This window comes from Staurois parvus, unplaced genomic scaffold, assembly GCF_062004578.1.
Source record: "Staurois parvus isolate SC_StPar_1 unplaced genomic scaffold, SC_StPar_1.0 ptg000154l, whole genome shotgun sequence".
Classification (NCBI taxonomy): Eukaryota; Metazoa; Chordata; class Amphibia; order Anura; family Ranidae; genus Staurois; species Staurois parvus.
This window is the reverse complement of record NW_028317950.1, coordinates 23,292,318-23,314,960: the sequence shown is the minus strand read 5'-3', so window position 1 is coordinate 23,314,960 and position 22,643 is coordinate 23,292,318. Positions and strand designations below refer to the sequence as shown.

The following is a 22,643-nucleotide window of genomic DNA, read 5'->3' as shown; positions in this document are numbered from 1 at the left end:
ATGTTCAAGATAAATATCACCAATAAACTTGCAGAATAAATATATATTTATACAGTGCCTTGAAAAAGTATTCCTATCCCTTGATATTTTCCACATTTTGTCATGTTACAACCAAAAACATAAATGTATTTTATTGGGATTTTATGTGATAGACCAACACAAAGTGGCACATAATTGTGAAGTGGAAGGAAAATGATAAATGGTTTTTAAATTTTTTTACAAATAAATATGTGAAAAGTGTGGCGTGCATTTGTATTCAGCCCCCAGAATCAATACTTTGTAGAACCACCTTGCGCTGCAATTCCAGCTGGAAGTCTTTTTGGGGATGTCTCTACCAGCTTTGCACATCTAGAGAGTGACATTTTTGCCCATTCTTCTTTGAAAATAGCTCAAGGTCTGTCAGATTGGATGGAGAGCATCTGTGAACAGCAATTGAATCTGTGTTGCAACAGCAACAGTATTGCCAAAGATTCCCTCTTGCATTTAGGTCTGGACTTTGACTGGTACATTCTAACACATGAATATGCTTTGATCTAAACCACTCCATTGTAGCTCTGGCTGTATGTTTAGGGTTGATGTCCTGCTGAACCTCCGCCCCAGTCTCAAGTCTTTTGCAGACTCTAAGAGGTTTTTTTCTAAGATTGCTCTGTATTTAGCTCCCTCCATCTTCTCATCAGCTCTGACCAGCTTCCCTGTCCCTGCTGAGGAAAAGCATCCCCACAACATGATGCTGCCACCACCATATTTCACGGTGGGGATGGTGTGTTCAGGGTGATGCACAGTGTTAGTTTTCCGCCACACATAGCATTTTGCTTTTAGGCCACAAAGTTCAATTTTGGTCTCATCTGACCAGAGCACCTTCTTCCATGTGTTTGCAATTTGCGAGAAGCCATGTGGGGGACACAGTAAACATGTGGAAGTAGGTGCTCTGGTCAGATGAGACCAACATTTAACTTTCTGGCCTAAAAGCAAAAATGTTGTGCTCTCCACAAATTTGGCATTTATGGAAGAGTGACAAGAAAGCCATTGTTGAAAGAAAGCCATAAAATGTCCCTTTTGCTATGTCCCCCACATGGCTTCTCGCAAATTGCAAACACGTGGAAGAAGGTGCTCTGGTCAGATGAGACCAAAATTGAACTTTGTGGCCTAAAAGCAAAACGCTATGTGTGGTGGAAAACTAACACTTTCAACAATGACTCTCTTCTTGTCACTCTTCTATAAAGGCCAAATTTGTGGAGTGCACAACTAATAGTTGTCCTGTGGACAGATTCTCCCACCTGAGCTGTGGATCTCTGCAGCTCCTCCAGAGTTACCATAGGCCTCTTGGCTGCTTCTCTGATTAATGCTACCCTTGCCCAACATGTCAGTTTAGGTGGATGGTCATGTATTGGTAGGTTTGCAGTTGTGCCATACTTTTTCCATTTTCAGATGATGACTTGAGCAGTGCTCCATAAGATGTTCAAAGCTTGGGGTATTTTTTATAACCTAACCCTGCTTTAAACTTCTCCAGAACTTTATCCCTGACCTGTCTGGTGTGTTCCCTGGCCTTCATGATGCTGTTTGTTCGCTAATGTTCTCTAACAAACCTCTGAGGGCTTCACAGAACAGCTGTATTTATAATGAGATTAAATTACACACAGGTGGACTCTGTTTACTAATTAGCTGACTTCTGAAGGCAATTAGTTCCACTAGATTTTAGTTAGGGGTATCAGAGTAAAGGGGATGAATACAAATGCACGCCACACTTTTCAGATATTTATTTGTAAAAAATGTTGAAAACCATTTATCATATTCCTTCCACTTCACAATTATGTGCCACTTTTGTGTTGGTCTATCACATAAAATTCCAAGAAAATATATTTGCGTTTTAGGTTGCAACATGACAAAACGTGGAAAATGTAAAGGGGTATGAATACTTTTTCAAGGCGCTGTATGTATGTATGTGTCTGTGTGTAAAAAAAAAAATAAAAAAAAATATATATATATATATATATATACACACACACACAGTGAGGAACAGAAGTATTTGAACACCCTGCGATTTTGCAAGTTCTCCCACTTAGAAATTATGGAGGGGTCTGAAATTCACATTGTAGGTGCATTCCCACTCTGAGAGACAGAATTTAGAAAACAAATTCAGGAAATCACATTGTATGATTTTTAAAGAATTTATATGTCTTGCACTGCTGAACATAAGTATTTGAACACCTGAGAAAATCAGTGTTAATATTTGGTACAGAAGCCTTTGTTTGCAATTACAGAGGTCAAACGCTTCCTGTAGTTCTTGACCAGGTTTGCACACACTGCAACAGGGATTTTGGCCTACTCCTCCACACAGATCTCTAGATCTGTCAGGTTTCGGTGTTGTCACTGAGCAACATGGAGTTTCAGCACCCTTCAAAGATGTTCTATTGGATTTAGGTCTGGAGACTGGCTAGGCCACTCCAGAACCTTGATATGCTTTTTACAGAGCCACTCCTTGGTTATCCTGGCTGTGTGCTTCGGGTCGTTGTCATGTTGGAAGACCCAGCCATGACCCATCTTCAATGCTCTGACTGAGGGAAGGAGGTTGTTGCTCAAAATCTCACAATAAGTGGTCCCATTCATCCTCTCCTCAATACAGTGCAGTCGTCCTGTCCCCTTCGCAGAAAAGCACCCCCAAAGCATGATGTTACCACCCCCATGCTTCACAGTAGGGATGGTGTTCTTGGAATGCAATTCATCTTTCTTTTTCCTCCAAACACGACGAGTGAAGTTTAGACCAAAAAGTTCTACTTTGGTCACATCTGACCACATGACTTTCTCCCATGCCTCCTCTGGATCATCCAGATGGTCATTGGCAAACTTCAAACGGGCCTGGACATGTGATGACTTGAGCAGGGGAACCTTCCGTGCAATGCATGATTTGAAACCATGACGGCGTAGTGTTCTCATGAAGAGAGCTGGGACCACAGTGTGGGAAACTGTGGTCCCAGCTCTCTTCATGTCATTGACCAGCTACTCCCTTGTAGTTCTGGGATGATTCCTCACCTTTCTTATCATCCGTGATACCCCACGAGGTGAGATCTTGCATGGAGCCCCAGTCCGAGGCAGACCGACAGTCGTCTTTAACCTCTTCCATTTTCTAACAATTGCTCCAACAGTTGACCTATTTTCACCAAGCTGCTTGGCAATTGCCCCGTAGCCCTTTCCAGTCTTGTGGAGGTCCACAATTTTGTCTCTGGTGTCTTTTGATAGCTCTTTGGTCTTTCCCATGGTAGTAGTTGGCGTCTGACTGACTGTGGGGTGGACAGGTGTTTTAAGAGCTCAGACAGGTGCTACTAAGTTAGATTAATGAGTGGAGTAGAGGTGGACTTTTTAAAGGCACAGTAACAGGTCTTTGAGAGCCAGAATTCTTGCTGTTTCTTAGGTGTTCAAATACTTATGTTCAGCAGTGCAAGACAAATAAATTCTTTAAAAATCATACAATGTGATTTCCTGAAATTGTTTTTTTAAATTCTGTCTCTCAGAGTGGGAATGCATCTATAATGTGATTTTCAGACCCCTCCATGATTTCTAAGTGGGAGAACTTGCAAAATCGCCGGGTGTTCAAATACTTCTGTTCCTCACTGTGTGTGTGTATGTATACACACACACACACACATACACACTCTATATTGCCAAAAGTATTGGGACACCTGCTTTTACATGCATATGAACTTCAATGGCATCCCAGTCGTAGTCCGTAGGGTTCACTTTTGAGTTGGCCCACCCCTTGCAGCTATAACCGCTTCAACTCTTCTGGGAAGGCTGTCCACAAGGTTTAGGAGTGTGTCTATGGGAATGTTTGACCATTCTTCCAGAAGCGCATTTGTGAGGTCAGGCACTGATGTTGGACGAGAAGGCCTGGCTCACAGTCTTCTCTCTAATTCATCCCAAAGGTATTCTATTGGGTTGAGGTCAGGACTCTGTGCGGGCCAGTCATGTTCCTCCACCCCAAACTCACTCATTCATGTCTTTATGGTCCTTGCTTTGTGCACTGGTGCGCAGTCATGTTGGAACAGGATTGGGCCATCCCCAAACTTGTCCCACAAAGTTGGGAGCATGAAATTTGTGCAAAATGTCTTGGTATGATGACACCTTAAGAGTCCCCTTCACTGGAATTAAATGGCCAAGCCCAACCCCTGAAAAGCTACCCCACACCATAATTCCCCCACCATCAAACCTTACACTTGGCACAATACAGTCAGGAAAGTACCGTTCTTCTGACAACCGTCCAAACCCAGACACATTTATCAGATTGGCAGACAGAGAAGTGCGATTCGTCACTCCAGAGAACACATCTCCACTGCTGTACAGTCCAGTAGCAGTGTGCTTTACACCACTGTATCTGACGCCTCGCATTGCACTTGGTGATGAATGGCTTGGATGCAGCTGCTCGGCCATGGAAACCCATTCCATGAAGCTCTCTACACACTGTTGCTGTGCTAATCTGAAGGTCACACGAAGTTTGGAGATCTTTAGCTATTGACTCTTCAGACAGTTGGTGACTTCTGCGCACTGTGCACTTCAGCATGCGTTGACTCCACTCTGTCATTTTATGTGGCCTACCACTTCGTGGCTGAGTTGCTGTTGTTCCCAGTTTCTTCCACTTTGTTATAATACCTCTAACAGTTGACCGTGGAATAATTAGTAGCAAGGAAATTTCACAGATGGACATATTACCCAGGAGGCAACCTATCACGGTACCACACTTGAATTCACTTAGCTCCTGAGAGCGGGCCCATTCTTTCACAAATGTTTGTAAAAACAGTCTGTATGCCTAGGTGCTTGATTTTATATACCTGTGGCCATGGAGGTGAATCCAATGATTTGAAGGGGTGTCCCAATACTTTTGGCAATATAGTGTGTGTGATTTTATATATGTATGTGAGATTTCGGGTGTCCATAGCCCTTAATGACTCATATCTTTGTGTGCCAGTTTTTTCAGGCTCCTCAAGGGTTTCTGCAATTTGTAGTAAAGAATCACCACTTTTGTTTTGGGGCACTGTGCTGGGTTTGCTGACCTTAATACCTTAATGTTCCCTTGCTCAAGGGGCAATTGGTTCCAAGTTTAAAGCAAAATATAAGAAGCAGATGTCTCTGCAGAAGGAAATGGTATCTATGTTGAAGTGGTTTCCTACGTGCAGTTCCACTCAAGTTGCACAGGTTTGTGGTCAGAGTTCGGTCTGACAATGACGTGGCAGTGGCGTATTTCAACCACCAGGGCGGCACCAGAAGTTGTGCGGTTCAGGAAAAGGTGAACCACATTCTGTTTGGGGAAGAACAGCATGTGCCGTCTCTGTCAGTAGTACATAGTTCAGGTATAGAAAACTGGCAGGGGTGTTTTTTCCCCTAGAGGTCAGCGGCTGATACTAGGAGAGTGGTCCCTGCATCCTGAGACATTCTTGGCACTCTGCCAGCATTGGAGAGCACTGGATGTGGTTTTCTGGACTTCCAGGTTCTACTATAAGTTAAACAGGCAATAGAGTTCGATGCACTAGTAACACCTTGGGGACCAGTTCCCCCTAATCTGTGCCTTCCCCCAATCCAACTATTGCTGTGGCTTTTGCACAGGATCCAGAAGGAGATAACACTGATAATAATGGTAGCCTGGCCTAGCCCAGGAGGGCTTGGTACACCAAAATAGTGTATCTGGCAGGGGACGCTCCTTGGACACTTCTGGTCCACCCAGACCTATTGTCTTGGGTCCAATAATGTGTCCTGCTTTACAATCACTAGGATTGAAGGCTTGGCTATTGAATCCCAGGTCTCGAAGAATCGGGGGGTCTTAAGTCCCGTTTTCCACACTGTTGAGTGCCAGGAAGCTGGCTTCAGGAAGCTTTCATTACAGGACCTGGAAAGCTTATTTGCCTGGTGTGAAGCCAGCAAGTGGCACTCGCAGAATTGTGCGATTGAATGGTTTTTGTCCTTTTTCTAATCTGCAGGGAAAATGAAATTGGCCTTAAGTACCATTAATTGGCATTAAGCGACAGTTTTCGGCTCTATCCAATTTTTCCCAGAAACCGTTGTTTCTCACTCCTTGATTCATACTTCGTGCAGTGTGTAATGTGGACTGGTCCCATCTGTCAGGCCACCCTTGTGTCCTTGGGACTTGAACATGGTCTTGGCTGTCCTTGCTGAAGCCACCTTTTGAACCAATTCTAGAGACTCCATTAGTCCTTTGACTCGGAAGGTGGATTCTTTGGTTACTATCACTTCGGCAAGAAGAGTGTCAGAGCTGTTGGCTCTTTCATGTAAGGAGCCGTTCTTGGTCTTGCATCATGATGAGGTGATGTTGCGTCCTCATTCATCTTTCTTGCCTAGAGTGATTTCTAGTTTCACTTGAATCAGGGCATTGTCTTGTCTTTTTTTTTTCCTGGTCCACAGTCGGCAGGGAAAAGATCGCTGCATTCTCTGAATGTAGTTTGGGTGGTCAGAAATTAATTGAGTTTGGCGGCACGGGTCAGGTTTGTGCTACCAAAAGGGCCCAGGAAGGCAGGTGGCATCTAGATCAACTATTTCTCATTGGATCCACCAGTTAACCATTCAAGCCTATGGTTTGATGGATAAGGTCCTACCCTTTCGGGTGAGAGCGAACTCTACCAGAAGTGTGGGGGCATCTTGGGCTATCTGCCATCAGGCGTCAGTTGCTCAGGTTTGCAAGGCTGTGACATTGTCTTCAGTTCATACATTCACAAACTTTTACCAGGTGGATGTCAGAGTTTTGGCTGCAGTATGTCACACACGGCTGAGTAAGACCTTGTGATTGATGGTGGTGGTTATTATGGTGTTACCCACCCCTCAAGATTTATTTATTGCATTAGGACATCCCACATAGTTATGAATAGCCTGCTGTGTCCTGTGATATACGATAAAGAAAATTGGATTTTTTTTCTACCTATAAAATCCATTTCTTGGAGTATATCACAGGACACAGAGGTCCCTCCCCTCTTTCTGGAATTTCATTGCTTGCTACAAAAACTGAAGTACTCCCTGTGTAGGAGGGGTTATAGAGAGAGGACTTCCTGATTGATTGATCTGCCAGTGTCCATTCACCTATAGGTGGCATATAACCCACATAGACATGAATAGCCTGCTCTGTCGCCGTGATGTACTCCAAGAAATGGATTGTACAGGTAAGTATGTAGAAAAAAATTAAATTGTTACCATGTAACTCCCCATTTGTTCCCCTGTGACTGTGGAATCTGAATGTGGTTCCGTCTGTGCTTAAGAAAGCACTTTTTGAACCCATTAGAGACATTCCGATCTCCACTATCACCCACAAGATGGTTTTCCTTGTAGTCATCAACTCTACGAGGCGAGTGTCTGAACTGACAGCCTTATCCTGCAAGGAAACCTTTCTGGTTCTGCATTGGGACAAGGTGGGGTTGAGGCCCAGGACTTCCCTCTTGCATAAGGTACTTTCCCCTTAACCAGGATTTTCCTTTTCTGTCCCTCTGTCCTGCTCCAATTCACCAAAAGGAAAGTTCACTATTGCATGGATGCGACTCGGGTTGCAAGAATCCATCTCAAAGCCACTGCTTCTTAAGGGTGGTTTAGCTTTTCATTCCACCATCTCTAGGTGGCTCAGGCAGCCCATTAACCAAGCTTATGGTCTCAAGGATCAGACTCCAACCTTTCTCTGTTAAAGTGCATTCTCCTAGATCTGTGAGTTCTTCTTGGGCTTTTCTGCATCAAACAACTGTTTCCCATATTTGCTAGGCTGCTATTTAGTCTTCTGTTCACATGTTCTCTAACTTCTACCAGGTGTGTGTTGCAGCCTTATTTGATGACAGCTTTGGCTAGTTCCTTAAGGTCGGCTTTTTTGAGTTGCTGGCAGTCCCCAGTTCTTAGTTGTTTTTTCTTGGGCTCATTATCATTTGTTTGTTGTGTTGATTACCCCTTAGTTGGACTGCTTTTGGATGTCACACAGGTGAAAGAATTTTTGTGTCAGTTGCGTGGACAAAAGTAGAATTTTTGTACTCACTATAAAATTCCTTTCTTGGTGTCCATTAAGGGACACATGTCTCGCCCCTCTCTGTGTATGAAAATGCTTTCAGGACTGCTTTGATATTAAACTGAGAGATGCTGCTAGTAGGAAGGGTTATCCTGGGCTGGCCTATAGTTTTTTGTTTGCCAGTGTCCAGACCTTCTATAAGAAGTATAACTTGACTTCATGTGTCCCTCAGTGGAGATCAAGAAAAGGAGTACAAAAATCCCATTTCAGTGTCCTGTCTCCTAAAGTTGACATGCTGCTAGACTAGTGAGTGATTGTAACTCTGGTACTTGGCATACTGCATTCATTTGAAGGATGAACATAAGATGTAGTCTACAATTTATTGGTGTTCAAGTGACAGCGTTACCTTGAAATCATGTTAACTCATGGTAAGAAAGTGACTTTGTTACACATCATTTTTATTCTGTTACATCATGTACAGATTACTGTGAATCTAGATCTGTAAAATAAAGTGACTATCACTTTAATGGGTCAGTAGGGATGTGCAGGGTTGGGGAACTTCTAATGCTACCTGGAAGTTGAGTTCTTCAAAACAGCCCAGTATTCAGCAGTAACAGTTGGAAATTTAGGTTACTGCAGATATACGCTCCACTATGTGCCTTTACTCCTACCTGCTAGGATTTCTGTGCTTTTGTTTTTTTTTAAGGTGACCGAGTCATTATAAATCAGAATGGCTTACCACAATCCTTACTGTTGGCATTCTTGGCTCAGGTGGTGCTGTTGTTTAATTCATAGGCGTCTAGTGCTATTGAAGAGTGGTGACTGTAGAACTGGCAGTGCTTCTCTAAGAAAGTACCAAATGATCTCCCGATATTTGTACTGGACAGGCATACACTGTAGTAGTGTCATGTGTCATCCTTAAGAGGAGAACAAGATAGCATTTTTGTCCCCAAAAAACAAACTGGTTGTCCCCCCACTGACATGAGTAATTTTATATCTCTATGCCAATAAACTGTATCTAGAAAAAATTAGCAGATTTTGCTGTTGACTTGGCTAGTGTCAGGCATCGTGGGTGTCTGAGCGGATGTCGGTGCAATGCCAGCGCTTGCTGTTCCTTATGCCACCTGTTTGCCAGCCCGCCTTGGCATCATCATCCTTCTCCACCCCTCCCAGCTCATATTGGCTCTCCTTTCACTATCCGTCCTTGGGTTGTCACTGGATTCTCTTACATCTTCTCCCCACTGCTGTAGCGTCATCTCCTGTACAACTTGACTTAAAAACTTATCAAAGTCACTCAGCCTATCTTCTTTCTGTGTGTGCTTGAGATGTTTATATAGGGGGAATTGCATGCTTGAATTGTATATTTAAAACATACCACACATTAAACATTTGTACGAATGTGATATATGGGTTCACCAAACAACTTCACTTTTTTTTTTGTAAATAATATTTTCCTGTTTTTTTCCTTTGCTCATTATGTCTCTTTTAACAAGCAATGGTAGAAAATCTATCAGTCAATAATTTACTAAACACGCATCATGTGTCATTGAGATCACTGGTATCTAGTGAATGGATAGGCTGAATTCTCAGTGGTGTCACCATCCTCTAGTAAATGGATAAGTTGCATTTTTAGTAATGCCACTGACCTGTAGTGAACAGACTGGCTACAGTCTCTGTTTCAATAAGTATTGGTTTTAACACGTTTACAATGAATGCATTGTAAGTAATTGAAAACAGAACAATAAATATATTATGTACAACCATTTTAATCATTTTAAACTCCTACTCCTCGACCTCTCCGCTGCTTTCGACACAGTTGACCGCTCCCTCCTCCTCAAAAAACTACACTCCCTTTGCCTCAGAGACTCCGCTCTCTCCAGGCTCTCGTCCTACCTATCACAACGCTCCTTCAGCGTTACCTATAACGCTACCACCTCCCCCTCAGTCCCCCTCCCTGTCGGGGTTGCTCAAGGCTCTGTCCTCGGGCCCCTTCTCTTCTCCATCTACACCTCCTCCCTTGGCCAACTGATTTACTCTCACGGCTTCAACTACCACCTCTATGCCGACGACATGCAAATCTATCTCTCGACCCCTCCAGTCTCCGCCCGAATCACTAGCCCACTGAACGACATATCAGATTGGATGTCGCTCCACTTCCTTAAACTGAACCTTTCCAATACCGAGCTCCTAGTTTTCCCCCCAGCCCGCGCACCCCCCCCCCCCTCCACTGACTTCTCCATCACGTCCAACAATGCCACCATCAGGCCCACCCCGCAAGCCAGAGTACTTGGTGTCATTCTAGACTCCAATCTATCCTTCCAGCCCCAAGTCCAATCACTAACAAACTCATGCAGACTCCACCTCCGCAACATCGCCAAAATACTCCCATTCCTAACCCCAGAAACCACTAAGCAACTCATCCACTCCCTCATCATATCACGACTCGATTACTGCAACTCCCTCCTCACTGGCCTGCCTCACCACAGGCTATCCCCGCTTCAGTCGATTTTGAATACGGAGGCCAGACTCATCCACCTTACCAACCGCTCTGTTTTCACCACCCCCCTCTGCCAATCCCTCCACTGGCTTCCGATTGCCCAACGGATCAAATTTAAAATGCTAACACTGACGTTCAAAGCTGTCCATAATTCTGCCCCAAACTACATCACCGACCTAATATCCAAATACCACCCAAAACGCACTGTCCGCTCCTCACAAGACCTCCTTCTCTCTAGTTCCCTGGTCTCCTCCTCCCATGCCCGCCTCCAGGACTTCTCCAGGGCATCACCCATCCTCTGGAACTCCCTACCCCAATCCATCAGACTATCACCTACTCTTCTCTCCTTTAGGCGCACCCTGAAAACCCACCTCTTCAGGGAAGCCTACCCTGCCCTCTGCTAATTGCCGATCTCCTCCACTCTTCCTACCACTGCATCCCCTACAGCTATTTCCTCCTGTACCACTATCCCCTCCCTCCTAGATTGTAAGCTCCAAGGAGCAGGGCCCTCTAACCCCTCGTGTATCGCACTGTATTGTTATTGTACTGTCTCATGTATTGTCTCCCATTATAATGTACAGCGCTGAGCGAACTGTTGGCGCTATATAAATACTGTATTATAATAATAACCATAAATGTGGCCATAAATGTAGGTTTCAGAACTGTCTAAGGCTAGACTCATACTGTTGCTGGTGGTTGTGGGTGCAGGACAGCCTGTAAATCGCACCAATTCTAGCGCCAACATGCACTGCTCTTTTGCACACACGTGGTGCTGCCATTCATTTCTATAGACACCCCCATGCATCTGAAAGCATAGAGTGTTTCCAGGTGATGAAAGCGCAAGGTGCAGGGGCTTTTTCCTGCATTTCCTGCAGGTACAGCAGCCCTTTAAATGAATAGGTTACGGTGGTTGTGCAAACGTGAGCCACAGCAAACACATAAGTGTGAACCTAGCATTAAAAGGGATCATTCTTAATGATGTCACCGTTCTCTAGAGAATAGATAGGTTGCATTCTTAGTCTATTTGTTCCAGAAATAGAATGATTGTGTTCTCAGTGATGTCACTAGGCCTACCCCAGGTAATGCTAATGATTGTATTTCCACAATAGTAGCCAAGTGAAAAGAACCCGACCAATGCAGCCAGGTTAAGACTGAGATGTGGAGTTAGTGATGCATACATTAGTTATTTGGGGCAGAACACTAAAGTCTTAAAACACGGCATACTTCACCAATCAGAGGTGTTAACAACCATAGAAGCTTATATACGTCATATGCACTAGCCAAACCTCATTCAGCCTCTTGAGATAGTATTGTGTCATGATATTGAGTATCACACTCTGATGTCTACCTTTTTCCTAGCCACAGTTGCAGAGATTTCACCCTAGTGCTTGAATATCTGCTTATCCCTCTTGGGACTGCAGATCTGTAAACATTGTTGGTTTTTCGCTGAGTTGAAACATATTGGGGTGATGCTTTACTTGGCTTTGGCATTGAGGTGTAAAGATGTGATGTTCAGAGAATTGACAGGTAAGAGGGTAAATGATGTAGGCTTCTGGCATGTGAATAGTTGGGTAATAATATACTGTAACACAGCCTTTCTCAACCTTTTCAACGTAGAGGAACCCTTGACATAACTTTCTGGTCTCAGGGAACCCCTGATAAAAATGACTTTATCTACAATTCATGATACATTAGTGTGATGGTCAGTGGGAAGAATGTTCCTTACACTTGTGGTCTTTGGGAAGAATTACCCCCTTACAGATAGCTGAAAAGATCAATGGTATCAGTGGGAACTTACCTGAGAGGCAAAAATTGCTCATGAAACCCCTGGTAACCTCTGGAGGAACCCGAGGGTTCCATGGAACCCTGGTTGAGCAAGCCTGCTGTAACATATGAAGGGTTAGGTGTAAAATGGGTTAAATGTTGTTGGACTATGACAGGTAAGAGATGCTGTGCTTGGCTTTGGCAGGTTAACGATAAGTGATGTTGTGCTGGGCTTTGGCAGAAGAAGGGTTAAGAGATGCTCTGCTGGGTTTTGACAGGTAAGGGGAAGAGATGTGCTGGGCTTGCCAGAAGTAGGTTTAAGTGATACTTTGCTGCTCTGGCAGGAGTGGGGTAAGCAATTAAGTTCTGGGCTCTGATGGAAGAGGGGAAAAGTGATGCTGTGATTGGCTATGGTAGAAGAGAAGGTAAATTATGCTGTGTTGGGCTGTAAAAGCAGAAGGGTAAATGGTGCTGTGCCAAGCTATAAAAGGAAAGGGGTTAAATGATGCTGTGCTAGGCTATGATAGGAGCAAAGGAGAAGATTGCTGTCTTGGGCTGTGGTAGGAGAGAGGTAAATAGTGCTATATTACACTGTAGGAGAACGGGTAAATGAGGCTGTGCTGGGCTATGGCAAGCGAAAAGTTAAGGTCTGCTATGCTGACTGCTTGCAGGAGACGAATTATGTGATGATGCATTCAGTACTGGCAGGAGGAGAGTTAAGTAATGATATATTGAACTCCTACTGGAGAGAAGTTAAGTGATCTTTTCTAGGGCCCTGACCAAAGCCGAGTTAAGGGAGTTTGTTCCAGGACCCCAGCAGAGGTAGAGTTATGTGATCTTGCCTGAGGCCCTGGCAGAAGTGGAGTTAAGTGATTTTATTTTGAGGGCCCCAACAGAAGTAGAGTCAAGGGATCATCCCTGGGGCCATAGCAGAAGTGGAGTTAAGTGATCTTGTCAGGGGCCCTGGCAGAAGTAGAGTTAAGTGATCTTCTCTGGGGCCCTGGCAGAAGTAGAGTTAAGTGATCTTGTCTGGGGCCCTGGCAGAAGTGAAGGTAAGTGATCTTGTTCAGGGCCCTGGCAGAAGTGGAATTAAGTGATCTTGTTCAGGGCCCTGGCCAAAATGAAAGTAAGTGATCTTGTCTGGGGCCCTGGCAGAAGTGAAGGTAAGTGATCTTGTTCATGGCCTTGCCAAACGTTAAGCTAAGTGATCTTGTTCAGGGCCCCAGCAGAAGTGGAATTAAGTGATCTTGTTCAGGGCCCTGGCCAAAATGAAAGTAAGTGATCTTGTTCACTGCCCTGGCAGAAGTAGAGTTAAGTAATTTTGTTCATGGGCCTGGCAGAAGTGGAGTTGAGCATCATCTGCCAATCCAGTTGATGGGAGGTGATTTTCCCAAGGGATTTAAGGCAGTCTAGCGCTGATTAGATAACATAGTGATTTTATAATGTGTCTGAATGCTTGCTGATTGTGTTGCCACCCTGGTTAGCGTAAGACAGTAATTCTTTGCCTGCCAATCTAATGTACACTCGCCGCCGCAGAGAGCAATATGGATCCCGCAGTTTCCGGTTATCTCTCTGTCCTGGATAGTCATCAGATCCCGGAGACTTCAGCCCTTACATCCGAAGTGTCACTGCCATCTTCACACTGGTATCGGCTTGCCTTTTCTCTGTCTAGGTGATTGTTTTCATTCAGTGTGCACATTAGCAACCTGAGCCTGACCAATGATGTTGCCTTTATACACCAATTAACCCCTCCCTAGCCAAATGCAAGATTCATTGTGCTTGTTCCTTCTAAAGCTTGTCTGTGTGAAGGTGTTGGTCGTCTCCTATATTATTTCAGTGGAATAATTTCCTTCCCTGATGCCCAGCCCGTCTTGTTACCCAGTCTTAGTGTAAAAGGACATGATGTGCTTGGTGAATTTTAAGGCTGTCAGCAAGTGGGGGGCTGCAAGGTGTGAATAATTTAGCTGCAGGAAGATTGGCTGATGTTTTATTTACAAAGGCATAAAGTGGAGAGAGGTGAGGGGGGTGTGTCATGAGGAGGATACAGCGGACGTAGAAATTGGGAGGTGTTAAGGGGGTTGGTTCAGCTTCATGCTTAGTCTACTGAGGGCTGAACACTCTAAGAAAATGGATCCACTTTATAAAAACCTGAATAATTTACATTTCAATCAAAACATCACCGCTGTATTCCTGCGCATTTGCCAAGGAGTTGAATGAAGTCTTTATGGGCTTCTGGCTCTGTGGTCCTGGGATCATCACTGCAACAAGGACCCGCTTCACGAAGATGGATTTACTTCCAGTCCTACGGCCCCCCCATAGGAAATCTATACATGTCTGCAACTTTTTTCATGTCACATAGGCCCCATGGTACAATTCCCTAGATTGTCCTTCAGTAAAATGCTTTTGGCCATTCCTTGTGCGTATTTTCTTTTTTTGTAAGGGATCTTGTGAGGATAGAAGGGGCTGACTTTTCCAACTTTATTTTTTAGGTTCAGGCTGCAGTACTGTCATCCTGATCCTGAGTTGACATCCTAGTAAATCATTAACCATGAACAAGTATGCAGGAGTTAAGATTTTTGAGACTACATTGACTGCATGCTTGTTTGAGGTCGCTTATTGAAATTGTAAATGCATTAAAATGGATGACAAGCTTGACGTTTGTACCCTAATCAGTAGAGTCAGGAGTGGCAGCTGTCATATTTCTCCCAGTTTTACACATCTTAATCCTAATGTACTTTCTCTTGCTGACTGATCAAGACTTCTTTTTGCTCAGTGATGGGTGCTAGGTCTTTGCCCCCCCCCCCCCTCCCTAGTTGGGCAGTTTTTTGTTCACTCTGACATGTTCTCGATCTGCTCTGGGATCTCCTCCATGGTTGACTTGTCTGGACTATCTCTAGTGGGAACCCCATTTAATGCACCTGTACATTTTGCCCAGTTCAGATAAACTGGTTGTCTTTCAAGGGGCTCTTTTGTAGAAAATTCTACTGGATCAAAATGTGATCACAACATTATATAATTTCCTGTGCACTGCTGACTTCCTAAATCTAATTTTTCTACCTGCTGAAAGTATTTGTAATTCTCTTTAATCAACCTTGTGATGCAGACATGTCTGTTAGACACTATAGCCAGATCTTGCACTCAGATCCCCATATAGACTACAGTATATGAGCAGTACAGCCTACGCTTGAATTCATGCCACCCTGTGATTGGACAGTGAAGGAGCAGCAGCACATTGATGAGATCATTATTCTTCAATTTCATCAGCTCAGGAAGCTCTTAGTGTTTTACAATAAACATTATTTAATGTAGAACGCAAACAAACAAAATATTTCCCAGCACACTTTGTCCAGGCTGCAAAACAACCAGACTTACCCTGTCTAACAATTTACGTTAAAAACAGAGGGTTTTGTTTGCACAAATTTGCAAATATATGCATAGGTCTCCTCTATATACTGCTGTCCTAACTATAATTTTCAGAATATGAACACATATAGCAGTGGATAGATTAAGGGCAGGTGTGCCTGGAGGGAGCCCACTTTTTTGTACAATTATTTAATATAGAAACTTCATTTGGCTCAAGGTGTTGACTCTTTCTCTCCCCATTGGCATCCAGCTTTAAGGGATTTGCACTTTAAATGGTGGCAACCTCCATACTCACATTGTGTAGTTTGTCTAATATTTTTAATTTGGCTGTAAAGCAAGGTCATCTTCTGATGATTTTCATTTAATCTTTCACCCTCAGATGTGTCCGCCACACATGGCCAGGTAGACCGGACCAGTCTTGGAAGTGTCCTGAGAGATTTGGTGAAACCAGGAGATGAAAACCTGCGGGAGATGAACAAGAAGCTACAGAATATGTTGGAAGAACAGTTAACCAAGAATATGCACCTCCAAAAGGTGGGTGATGTAGGAACTTTGCAGGTATTCTCAAAATTTATAGTGTGTTAGTAAAATTTTCCATCATGTTTTAGTCCACCAACTAGCTAAAAGATGTCCAAGGCATGCTGGTAGAAGCAAGTAGGCTAGTCGGCATCCTAAAAAGAAGCAGGGATACCACAGCATCCTATTAGCAGCAAGATAAAAAGAACATTCTGGCTGACACAGACAGTATTGGTAATGTCCTGAGATAGGCAGGGGTTTTCCCAACATCTTGGAAGAAATCAGGAGACTGCTAACATTAGGAGAGGCACGGGGAGTCTATTAGCATTTTAATAGAGTCAGGAGATTACTAACAAGCTGAGAAAGGTAGGAATTTGGAGATTCGGGCAGATCATCCAAGAGGGGTATGGTGACTTCACAATACCCTAATTGCGATCATCTTGGTACAGACAGGGGTTTCAGAGAACTTCAGAGGCATATGTATATTACAAACATCCTATGGAGCAGGGAGGCCAACATATAGCAGTAGACAAAGATTTGAGGAGTGATAGGTATACTATGGACGTTTTGGAAAACATTTTTACAAGTCAAGCATGAACCTACACTCCACTTCAGTTTGGAGCAACTGACCTCTGTTCCACAGCACAAAATGCATTAAACATCATCTTAATATGATTTTTGATGGGATTTTGATGGCGCTGCTCATGCATCCGCACTATTGTCACACGTTTGAAAGGCCCAGCAAACTAGGGAGCTGCAAACCTTTACTCACAAGGTACAGTGCTACCTCACACATTTTGGGAAAGGTGGGGACCCATTTTCTTACTGTTTACAACCACCAATGAAATACAGAAGTGGAAAATGAAAATAATCTAATTCTTGCTATAAACAGCAAGAACAAACTACCTTTAGAATATTTTCCACTAATGGGGTCTATTTTGTGAGGCTTTTCTCTTTCCGTATTTCTAAGGTAGTTGTTAAAAAAACATTTGCAGGCTAGGGCCTGGGAGAGCTCAGAGCTCTGTGGAAAATAAGCCACCAAGGCACTATTTGTCTTTTCATCTTGCAAGACTTGTAATCAATACACAGAAATGACCATTGCAGCAATGTACTGATACACAAGCACTTGGGTTCTCCCTCCACCATTCTACACGCTGTGCTGCTCTAATTACTGTGTGCCGCTACCCTTCTCTGCTCGCTGTGCTGAGAATTATATTGCAAAGTATGCTGGGGAATTCAATTGCTCTGCACAGTACAGTGTGGGAGATTTCAGGCCACAGTTCTAACACCTGCGGCAGGCCAAGATTGTAGTTAAAGGACAACTCTAAGCAAATCTTTAAAATAGACTTTAGCTGCTTGTATATTCGTTCAGAGGTGGTGAGAATGTCTTTCAATTTGGCAACAGTTGTCTGAAAAGTGTATTATTCCTGAGTTGTCACTTGCTAAGTGAATACTGAAATCAATCTTGTCTCTGGAGTGTGTGTAGACTTGTGGGTGGGAGGGGAAATACCTAGGAGGAAGGAAAGGGTGGTCATTACCATTGTGGCAAATAGTCCAAGGGGAGAAAAATACTCATGGAAAAGAAGTGGAGTTTGCAGGACAGATCCAAGAAGAGGTTGCCCCCCCCCCCTTTTGCTATTTAGATATATATACCCCATCGAAGGTGGGTACATGACAAAACAAATCCTTTTGGTAAATTAAAAACACACACACACACACACACACACACACAATATATATATATACTGTATATATATTCACAGCACTTAACTTTTGCCACATTTTGTTATGTTACAGCCTTATTCCAAAATGGATTAAATTCATTTAATACATTCTACAAACAATAAACAATACCCCATAATGACAATGTGAAAGAAATTCGTTTTGAAATCTTTGCAACTTAGTAAAAATAAAAAAACGAAAAAAACTACATGTACACAAGTATTCACAGCCTTTGCCATGACACTTAAAATTGAGCTCTGGTGCATCCTGTTCCCACTGATCATCCTTGAGATGTTTCCACAACTTGACTGGAGTCCACCTGTGGGAAATGCAGTTGATTGGACATGATTAGGAAAGGCATAAACCTGTCTATATAAGGTCCCACAGCTAACAGTGTATGTCAGAGCACAAACCAAGCCATGAAGTCCAAGGAATTGTCCGTAGACCTCCGAGACAGGATTGCATCAAGGCACAGATCTGGGAAAGGGTGCAGAAAAATTCTGACAGAGTTTTAGCTATTTTGCAAAGAAGAATGGGCAAAAATATCACTCTCTAGATGTGCAAAGCTGGTAGAGATATACCCAAAAAGACTAGCAGCTGTAATTGCAGCGAAAGGTGGTTCTACGAAGTATTGACTCAGGTCGGCTGAATACAAATGCACGCCACACATTTTACATATTTGTTTGTAAAAATTTTGAAAGCCATTTATCATTTTCCTTCCGCTTCACAATTATGTGCCACTTTGTGTTGGTCTATCACATAAAATCCCAATAAAATACATTTATGTTTCTGGTTGTAACATGACAAAATGTGAAAAATTTCAAGGGGTATGAATACTTTTTCAGGGCACCACGCACGCACATGCACTATATTGCCAAAAGTATTGGGACACCCCTCCAAATCATTGGATTCAGGTGTTCCAATCACCTCCATGGCCACAGGTGTATAAAATCAAGCACCTAGGCATGCAGACTGCTTCTACAAACATTTGTGAAAGAATGGGTCGCTCTCAGGAGCTCAGTGAATTCAAGTGTGGTACCGTGATAGGTTGCCTCCGGTGCAATAAGTCTATCTGTGAATTTTCCTTGCTACTAAATATTCCACGGCCAACTGTTCGTGGTATTATAACAAAGTGGAAGCAACTGGGAATAACAGCAACTCAGCCACGAAGTGGCAGGCCACGTAAAATGACAGAGCGGGGTCAGCGCATGCTGAAGCACACGGTGCGCAGAAGTCGCCAACTGTCTGCAGAGCCAATAGCTAAATACCTCCAAACTTTGTGTGGCCTTCAGATTAGCACAACAGTGCGTAGAGAACTTCATGGAATGGGTTTCCATGGCTGAGCAGCTGCATCTAAGCCTTACATCACCAAGTGCAATGCAAAGTGTCAGATGCAGTGGTGTAAAGCACACCACCACTGGACTCTAGAGCAGTGGAGACGTGTTCTCTGGAGTGACAAATCACGCTTCTCTGGCAATCCGATGGACATGTCTGGGTTTGGCGCTTGCCAGGAGAGTGGTACTTGCCTGACTGCATTGTGCCAAGTGTAAAGTTTGGTGGAGGGGTGATTATGGTTTGGGGTTGTTTTTCAGAGGTTGGGCTTGGCCCCTGAGTTCCAGTGAAGGGAATTCTTAAGGTGTCAGCATACCAAGACATTTTGGACAATTTCATGCTCCCACCTTTATAGGAACAGTTTGAGGATGGTCCCCTCCCATGACTGTGCACCAGTGCACCAAAAAAGGTAAAAAAAAACATGGATGAGTGAGTTTGGGGTGGAGGAACTTGACCGGCCTGCACAGAGTCCTGACCTCAACTAGATAGAACACCTTTGGGATGAATTAGAACAGAGACTGTGAGCCAGGCCTTCTTGTCCAGCATCAGTGTCTGACCTCAAAAATGCACTTCTGGAAAAATGGTCAAACATTCCCATAGACACACTTCTAAACCTTGTGGACAGCCTTCCCAGAAGAGTTGAAGCTGTTATAGCTGTAAAGGGTGGGCCAACTCAGTATTGAACCCTACAGACTAAGACTGGGATGCCATTATATTTCATGTGCATGCAAAGGCAGGCATCCAAAAACTTTTGGCAAGTGTGTGTCACATCAGATCTCAATGGGGGAAAAATATCATGCTGGATATCTATACTGATATGGACTGGGTAATGTGTTAGGAACGCAAGGATGCCCCATCGTTTGATGGAATTGAAAATTATTAACCTACAGAGGACTGAATTCAAAGACGCCCCGAAAATCAAAGTGAAAAAATTATGCAGCAGGCTAATCCATTTTGCTGAAATTTCATTGCAGCAACTCAAAATGGTACTCAGTTGCTTGTATAGCACCCACATGCTTGTATGCGTGCCTTACAACGTCGGGGCATGCTCCTAATCAGATGGCTGATGGTGTCCTGGGGTATTTCCTCCCAGATCTGGAGCAGGGCACCACTGAGCATCTGGATAGTCTGAGGTGCAACCTGGTGGCGTCAGTTGGACTGAAACATGATGTCCTAGAGGAGGTGGTCTATTGGATTTAGGTCAGGCAAGTGTGGGGGCCATTCAGTGGTATCAATTCCATCATCCTCCAGGAACTGCCGGCATACTCTCGTCACATGTGGCCAGGAATTGTCGTGCACCAGGAGAAACCCAGGACCCACTGCACCAGCGTAGGGTCTGACAATGGGTCCAAGAATTTCATCCCAATACCTAATGGCAGTCAGGGTGCCATAGTCTAGCCTGCAGAGGTCTGTGTGTCCCTCCATGGATATGCCTCTCCAGACTATCACTGACCCACCACCAAGATGGTCATGCTGAACGATGTTACAGGCAGCATAACGTTCTCCACAGTTTCTCCAGACCCTTTCACGTTTGTCACATGTGCTCAGGGTGAACCTGCTCTCATCTGTGAAAAGCACAGGGCGCCAGTGGCGGACCTGCCAATTCTGGTGTTCAATGGCAAATGCCTATCGAGCTCTATGGTGCCAGGCAGAGCAAAGGAGCAGATATTGGTCCTGCTGATGGGTTAAGTACCTTCTACAGCCCTGTTCTGCTCTCCTGGAGTAACTGCCTGTCTCCTGGAATCTCCTCCATGCTTTTGAGACTGTGCTGGGAGACACAGTAAACCTTCTGGCAATGACACGTATTGATGTATCATCCTGGAGGAGTTGGACTGCCTGTGCAACCTCTGTAGGGTCCAGGTATTTCCTCATGTTACCAGCAGTGACATTGACCCTAGCCAAATGCAAAACTAGTGAAAAACTGAGAAAAGATGAGTAGGGAAAAACATTTCAGTGGCCTCCACCTGTAAAACGTTCCCGTTTTGGGGGTTGTCTCATTGTTGCCCATCTAGTGCACCTGTTGTTAATTTCTTAACACCAAAGCAGCTGAAACTGATTAACAACCCCCTCTGCTACTTAACTGACCAGATCAATATCCCAGGAGTTTCATTGACTTGATGCTATACTCTGATTAAAAAGTGCTCCTTGAATTGTTTTGGTGTGTGTGTGCGCGTGTGCACATTAAGCACTAGCTTAGCAGTCACCACATGTGTTTAAACTGTGTGTTTCTCTGCTGTTGACCTTTAAAATGTTGGTCAGCACAATGCTTTTTGAGCAGAATATTGCTATTGATTAGCAAATGCTTGTGCTCAACTAACTGATGTTTTCTATTTTGTGTAGCAAATATGTCAGCTCACGCATGGTGAATTTACCATGCAGACAACTTTTACTAATCCATCTACTATTTCACCTTGATAAGTCAATATTGGATTTTTCCTGGATGAGAACTTTTTAAAATATAATTTTCTGTAGAAATACTTGTCTGTATTTCTATTTTACAATTTGGAGAGGTTCTGTGAGCATTTTTTAAGATGATTTCCAGGTATGGATATTTTTAGTTACATTGGTCCAGCTTGGACCAATGTAACTGTGCTTATACCATACCCAGCCGATGCTCCTGATCTCCACTACCGTGTGGGTATTGTGCCAGGTGGCTGCCCTGCTGTATTGTGAGCACAGGAGGTTAGCTGCTCAGTAAGGGCTCCATTCAGAGAAAGCTTTGCATCCCCTCCGTGACTGAAAACCGTTCTCTGGTCGGTTGAGATGGAGAGGTGCCGTAGTGACCCCCAGGTGATCCCCACCTCATCCACTGAGTGCCCGTGTGAGTGAGTGACCTTCTGTGTTCAGAATGCAGCAGGGCAGGTGCTCGGGCCAACCCAAAACTTAATGGAGATAACTGTATTAGCATTGTATACTTCAGTGATTTCCAGCCTCCACAATGTTCCCAGAGGTATGGTACATACATAGTTATATTCGTCCATCTGGACCAATGTAAAAATATCCATACCTGAATTTATCTTTAAAGTAAACTCTCCCTTAATAGGTTGTAAAAGGCTATACCTGTCATTCGAAATGGTAACCTTTAGAGGAAGCTATCATACTTTCTTCCAGTATCCATTGATAATACTGGTTATGGGGCAATCCTATTTAAATTTTGACTGTTGGAAATGAGTTACAAAGTGGCCGTAGTCTATTTTATCATTCAGAAAGTATTTTAAATGCAACTGCCTTTCCTAACCCCTCGCTGCAACTAATGAAAACAGAAGGTGCTCGGTAACCCAAGTATCTGAATTGTTTCAGCAGCAGAGGAATTCTCCTTGGAAAGTATATCAATCATCACTGTGATGTCCGTAATGGTTCTCTGAAACCATAATGAAAAAGCTCCATACATGAAAGCTGGCTCTGATTGTCCTGCCTCAGCAGTGAGATCTGGTGTACAGCGAAAGGGCTAATAATACATTTATATATGCT

At 43.8% G+C, this 22,643-nt stretch overlaps 1 protein-coding gene across 2 annotated transcripts in view; it reads left to right on the top strand.

Annotated features, from left to right (window-relative positions):
• The window catches only part of GRIPAP1 (GRIP1 associated protein 1), a 161,658-nt gene that overhangs the window by 123,238 nt on the left and 15,777 nt on the right, over positions 1 to 22,643 (top strand). For both annotated transcript variants that reach the window (XM_089675243.1, XM_089675242.1), the window contains one exon: positions 15,982 to 16,136. In XM_089675243.1, the coding sequence (XP_089531369.1) occupies positions 15,982 to 16,136 (155 nt within the window). The remainder of the gene's footprint in view (positions 1 to 15,981; positions 16,137 to 22,643) is intronic.